We start from the raw sequence: 6,561 nt of genomic DNA, 5'->3' as shown, positions 1-6,561 counted from the left end.
CAATGATTTTTCACCCCCAGAAGTATTTTCTGTGATACAATTTTTAAGAATTTGGTGATCTGCTTTATTTCATAAATGAAAATATATATATATATAAAGAACAAGTTGGAGAAATCATATTCCATATTTTCTACATACAGTGACATCTGTGGGCTGCTGTAGCCCAAAGTGGTTTTTAAACAAGTACCTGCTCATTTTATGGGGGTCAAAGCTCATTTCTACCGCTGTTCAACTATGTAGTCCGTTGTGGTCCGTAGAAATAATTTTCACTTACACATTAAAGCCAGTTCCAGACTGTAGCCAGTTTTCCTGAAAGTAGTGCTGGAAATATACCTTTGAGTTTGTAAACTATTCTCCAGGCATGGTTCAGAACAGCCTTCTTCCACAAAATTGTTAAGGAATTTCTTGTAATTATGTTTTGAGGGAACATCTATCCAGGAGGGAAGAGTACTGGACAGGAGTCAATGTGGAGAGGTCAACAGAATTACTGCCTTAGGGATATTAAGGAAACGCAATGGGAAACAATACCCATTAAAAGGATAAACTGCGACGAGATAGTTGGTTTATCTCTACCGGTTTTAGAAAATCTTCAGCAGGAAAAGGATAACACCCGTGCCCTTTTAAAAACGCATCTCTTTGCCTTAAAAGGATGCAGTGATCCTTTTCTGGCAAGAAAGCTGCTTTGCACTTTGATATTTATGGCTAAGCAAATCCTGTATGCCTTCCAAGAGCTGCCGGTAACAAACCAAAGCTTTAGAGCGCACCCTGTGAGTTGCTCACTCCGCCGCGGACCGCGAGAGGAGCGGACTCGGGCAGCTGGACCTCTAGCCTGCAGCGACGCATTCCTGCGTCTCCCGGCAGCGGGTCCCGGGCTGGGCCCCGCCCCGCCCTGCCGGCCGCTCGCCCGCCGACCGCCCTCGCGGCTCCCTGCCACCCTCTCGCGGGCGCGCTCTGGGTGGGGCCTCGCGGCGGCGGAGATGCGGCGGGTGTGCTGGGCGGGTGAGGCTAGCCGGCTGGGCGGCGCGCCCGGGCAGCCCGAGCCGCGCGCCGCGTCGCTGTAATCGGACACCCGAGCGCTCGCCCCCGGTGCCCGGCCACTTTCCATTCACTCCGAGGTGCTTGATTGAGCGACGCGGAGTCGAGCTCCCGGTGCCGCGGCACTGCTACGCTGAGGATTCCTTTACAAAGAAACTCAGACGACCGGGAAGAAAGAATTTCACCGCTGGGACGCTCTAGAAATTAAGGTCTTCTGGGAAAAAGACTAGAGAGGCACTCGCGGAGCCGCACCGGTAGCAAATTGATGACTTTTCCGTGCTGATCTCTTCCCATCTCGGTAAGCTAGGTTCCTTATTTTCAGCATTACACATTTAGCAAAATACCAAACATAACTTTTGGTTCTGCGTATCGACTTTTTACACATCGGTGTGCTTGAGTCTGGACATTTTCTAAAGAGCACATGCAGTTTGTCAGGGAAGTGTTTCCCTTGCTGAGAGCCCTGCTTGAGTTTTCTTTAGATTGTGACACCTGCGGAGAGCTTAAAGTGGAGTATTTCCGTGCCTTCTGATGTAGAACTGCTCGAGAGGACATAAAAGATTCCTTTTCTTACATGTTGTTAGTGTTCCATCAGAAGTGAAAACAACAAACAGCATGTCTAAGTGAGTTAAAGGGAAGTTATATGGGGGGAGGGGGGGGCGGGCACGTGTAAGACACTTGGCTTTCAGTCACTAGGCTAGGTAGACTTGAAATCACATTGCTCTGTATACTTACTTCATTTGACCTGTCATTTCATCTCCACTATTATTCTTCTCAATTTTTAGCACATGTCTCTTTTGGTGAGACATGTCAGATAAGACACTGATAAAGCAATACGTAAAAATGTGTAATTATCTGCCTGCTTAATGAAGTGAGGAAGGTTAGGCATATTTATAGCTTTTTGTTTCTTTTTTTTGGTTTAATTATAAAGTCAACAAAACCAGGGAGCAAATCATTAAGGGAAAGTTATCCTATAAAATCAGTTTTCTTCTAAGTTAATTTAGGGATGACAAGGTGAAGAGGTTGTGGAAGCAGGAAGAAACTGTTTCGTTTGAAAATTACCAGTACAAACATCTCTAAGGTTTCCTCCCATCTGTGTGGCAAAAGAGGCAGACAGTTTTGTTTCTAAGTCTTATGACATATGTACCACCTAGGAAATCCACTGTTTAAAATGTTTCAATTGTTCAACATGGCGTGTTCAGTTTAATTGTTTAATTAATATAATACTTTTTTTCTTCTGTGTTAGTGAAGTAGTCTTTTCAATTTTTAGTGGCATTTCTTTCTTAAATAAAAGTGTTAAGATTTTAATGTAAATAACCATATAATACTGAAGATTAGCATTGTTGTAACCTGTAAAACATTTCTAGATTAAACTCTGTCATTTTATTGTATAACTATATTAGACTCAAAATGACAGGATTTCTTTCATGGTCCTGAGTTTGTTTTGCATATTGTGGCCACTAGAGCTGCTGTAGATAGATCTCTAGTTACCCATTACCTGATCTTCCTTAGTATTCAGACATTAGTTAATAGCATGTATCAATTTTATAGCTACAGTTTCAAAAGGTAATGCTTCTGTCTCTGATTTATCTTTTGGAATTTTGACAGCTTGCTTTCTGGTTGATTTATTTTAAATATGCATTGAGGGATACATGGTTCAGTGGATTGCTCACCACTAAGTCATTGGTTTGAACTTGGCACTAGTCCATGGTTACCTCATCTGCATCATTTAACAGCTGCATGGTCATCTGTATAAATTGGCAGATAACTAATTTGAGTGATTTCAGTGGTCAGGGATTGAGCACACATAGATTTATGTGTAGAAACATTTCAGAGATATTACTCCAAAAGAGCCAATGAGGGTGGAAGCAAGTGGGTATGCATGATTTTTCATGTGACTTTTTCTTGCTACTACAATATTTATGGTAGAAAGACAAGTTTTCATCTAATACCCACTGGTACCATTCTCAAGTCTTTTCAATGTTATGTGATTATTAGATCAAGTTTAAATATGGAGTTTCCTTTGGGAATCAATACCTTTTTCCTAGCTGCTTTTTCTGCTTTAAGATTAGCATTATTTCCTGGAAAAAGAAACAGTTTCTCTTTTTGCAAAGACTTCCAGACATAAATGAATTAAATCCAACTTTTCACATCGAAGCAACAAAGTCAGAGCACCTCCTACTGTTTGCATGACTGTAAAAGTCCAGATACATCTTTTGTGAATAAGGTGCTCTGTCTAGATCACTAGTTATGTGTGTGTGCGTGTGTGTGTGTGTGTGCACGCACACACACACGCACACACACACATGCACACACACGTACGTGTATGCTCCTAAAATGTGAAATGAAATATAACAAACTTGTTACCTCTCTTTTAAAGGTATTTTCTCTTGGATATTAATTTGCAAATCTGAAGAAATGGCAGTCCAGGCAATTTTCGTGTTGGTTGGAGTATTTGTTTGTTCTATCAGTGTAAAAGGATCGTCTCAGCCCCAAGCAAGAGTTTATTTAACATTTGATGGTAAGATAAATACTCTGGAAAAATGTTATTTGAAGTCTTTTTAAAAATTTCACATCCAGATTCAAACATTAATAATAAAACACAGTAAAATATTATTGAATGTTGATTAATTTTAAAAATATTTACTGGGCTGCTTTTTGGAGGACATGGCTATTTTAAATTATGTGTTCATAGGCAAAAGCTCTCTACTACATGTGTTTATGAAAATGCTTGAAGTATATTCTACCCTTTTTGAAGTTTCTTCTTAATAGTCACCTGGTGTTTGAGAAACACCCTCAATGTGCTAGTGCTCATCAGCAGAGAAGTCTATGCAAGTTTAATTACTTAAAATTTTTCTTCATAAGTTTTGGTCTTGGCCTCCAAACTTGTTTCTCCATATGTTGTTCTAATGGTGTTTTTTTCCATTTCCAAAAGGCATTCCTGAGGTTGGCAAAATCTCCTAATTAATTGAAAAGGATCTAAAAGAATAGTTGGAAATATGTTTTTGACTGCTGTTGTGTACAAATGTTTTCTTCAGAAGTTTGGGAAAATTGGCGTGATTTCAAATTTCCACAAATGTAAAAGGTGTAAGATCCTCTGAGGAAATGGTTTGCCAAATGTATCCATGAGCTTTGATGTATATAGTTCAAACAACTTACAGATGGATGATTTTTGTCAGTCACATAACCCATACTAATTGGACATATGGGATAAGAAATAGATCAGGAAGATCATCTCGCCAATAAAGGTTATTTATATTTTTATTACTTCTTTCAATTTAAGTTCTTCATAAACATTGGTGTCATTGAGCATATTTTATTTTACTTGAGAAACAGTATACTCTCAGAACTTTCTATAGCAGTGTCTTTGAAACACTCTATTATCTTGAATTTCAAACAGCAGTATGACTGACACTTATCAGTCACATGGATATCTTATTTTTTTTCTTTCCTTCTTAAGTCACTAAGGGCTTTCCCCAAGGTTATGATAAGCACTGAAAGAGCTTTATTTAGAACTTAGAGTGTGTGACCTTCTAATTGCTTCTTTAGCCTCTAAGCCAGTCATTCCACTAAAAACCCATGGCTGTCAAGTTATGAAGAAAGGGAAAACAGACCCTTTGAAGTGTCTTTTTTTTTTTTTTTGATTACTATAACATCTTGTAGTCTACTTATACCTTTTCTTCCAAGTTGAGAACTATGAAATATCTAATCAAATGAAAAATAAAGGCATTAGGGTGTAGTACAATTTCTCTTTCTATATGTCTCCCAATATGTAGAAAGATGGAGTGGTCCCACAGGTTAGTTATCTGAACCTGTTCTCTCTAATACATCAAAACTGACCAAACTTTTTTTTTAACCTAAACTTAACCCAAAATTTGTAAACTGTAAAAGCATGTGTATCACCAGAGATAATCCATCAATTTCATATTTGAAAGACTTTACAGTTTATCTTTTACAGAAGAAATTAATTAGTATAATCTTTTAAAACCAAACTAATACTAAGTAGGACAGTAACTACTATATATAAAGTGACTAGAAGTTGTGATGGGATTTTTAAAATACTCCATGTCTAATATTTTAAATGCTCTCAAAGTCAAAACAGATTCTTGCAGAATGAGACTTACCTTAATTTATAGCATATGTAGAGTACAGCATGATGAGATAAGCTTTTGATCTGAGATTTCTACCAATCCCTGATATTTTGTTTTTCTGAAGAGTCATGCTAGGAAATAATCAGAGATACAGAGTATCACTTTATTTGTATTAAAGATATATATCAACAGGGAGAACAAATAATGAAACTCCATAATTTCTAAATTAATACAAAAAACACCTGAAGTGAACTATATTTTAGACATATTATCATAGGAAAAATACCTTGGACAAAAAAAATTGTTAAAAGGTATAAATTGTAATCAGCTCATCATCCTCTTCTTAATAGATTAGACAGTGTACCTGTTTCAGTGTACCTTTTCCAAATTTCTTATTATTTAAAGTTTCCCATTTTATTACAACTTTTCTGTATATCACAATAAGTTGCTAAATTTCTTCCAAAATGGTTTACTCTTTACATCAAAATATAGAACTTTGTAAGGGTTGACACATATATGAACATATATTAATTAAAATACATATGGTGTATGCTTTTATTTCAAAATTTCTATCACTATTTTTCAGCCAAATATTATGAGTTGGAAAATGATTCTGAGGAAATTCAAATAACATCAGATTATATCATCTGTGTCTTTATATTCTCAGAATTTCCTTGCCTCCTGACTCTTTTGTCTTGAATTATTTTCCTTCACCATTACTTGGTCTTCTGCCAGTCTCTTTCTGGATGGAACTTTAGAAGAATCCTCTCAGTCTTGCCTTACAGTCCAATTAACAAAGTCAATTTTAAAATGTGTGAAATGAGATCTCTTCTTACATCCAAGTTTTATCCCTTCTTGTAGTAGAATGATGCAGTGGTAACATTTGGGAAACATTGATTTACACATTTGCCTTCCCTATTGATCTAGTGTAAGGTCAACCAGATGGTCATCAGTCCTGTGGGAGAATGTATTTCAGATGTTATTAATTAGTTACATTTGTACAAACTAAATCTTGCATGTTAAAAAAACTGTGGTTCGTATTAGATATTACATTTTATAATTGTTATCATTCTAATTTTATGCCAAATAGCTTTTCAAATAAATATAAAGTTCATGAAATACCTTTTGATTAAGTTGAATTTTTGTTTAAAAAAATCTGGTGGTTTAACAGATTCACATTTCATAGCATTATTGTCATTGTAATTTTTTTCTCAGAAAATCTTTGGAATCTATAAGGGTCATAAGATAAGTCAAGGCTACATATATTCAATAGACAAATTTGTTTTGCTTGTTAATATAAAAGGGAAAGCATTGTTGAAATGGTTCTGCCTTTATCCAGTAGAGACTTTAGCATGTAGTATTTTACATAGCCAGGAATTGATACTATAGTTTGACAAAAAGCATCAGTTACATGTCATTTTACAAAAGGGTTCTAAGG

The 6,561-nt window shown here is 36.6% G+C and overlaps 1 protein-coding gene across 1 annotated transcript in view; it reads left to right on the top strand.

Moving 5' to 3' along the window:
- Nucleotides 1-444: 444 nt before the first annotated feature.
- Nucleotides 445-6,561, top strand: part of SEMA3C (semaphorin 3C) — a 178,791-nt gene continuing 172,674 nt past the window's right edge. Inside the window, exons 1-2 of the mRNA XM_043588705.1 lie at nucleotides 445-1,333; nucleotides 3,413-3,553. Coding sequence (XP_043444640.1) covers nucleotides 3,451-3,553 — 103 coding nt within the window. The 5' untranslated portion in view covers nucleotides 445-1,333; nucleotides 3,413-3,450. The remainder of the gene's footprint in view (nucleotides 1,334-3,412; nucleotides 3,554-6,561) is intronic.

This window comes from Prionailurus bengalensis, chromosome A2, assembly GCF_016509475.1.
Source record: "Prionailurus bengalensis isolate Pbe53 chromosome A2, Fcat_Pben_1.1_paternal_pri, whole genome shotgun sequence".
NCBI classification, from domain to species: domain Eukaryota; kingdom Metazoa; phylum Chordata; class Mammalia; order Carnivora; family Felidae; genus Prionailurus; species Prionailurus bengalensis.
Note: the sequence above shows the minus strand (reverse complement) of the source record. Positions and strands in the feature narration are given on the sequence as shown.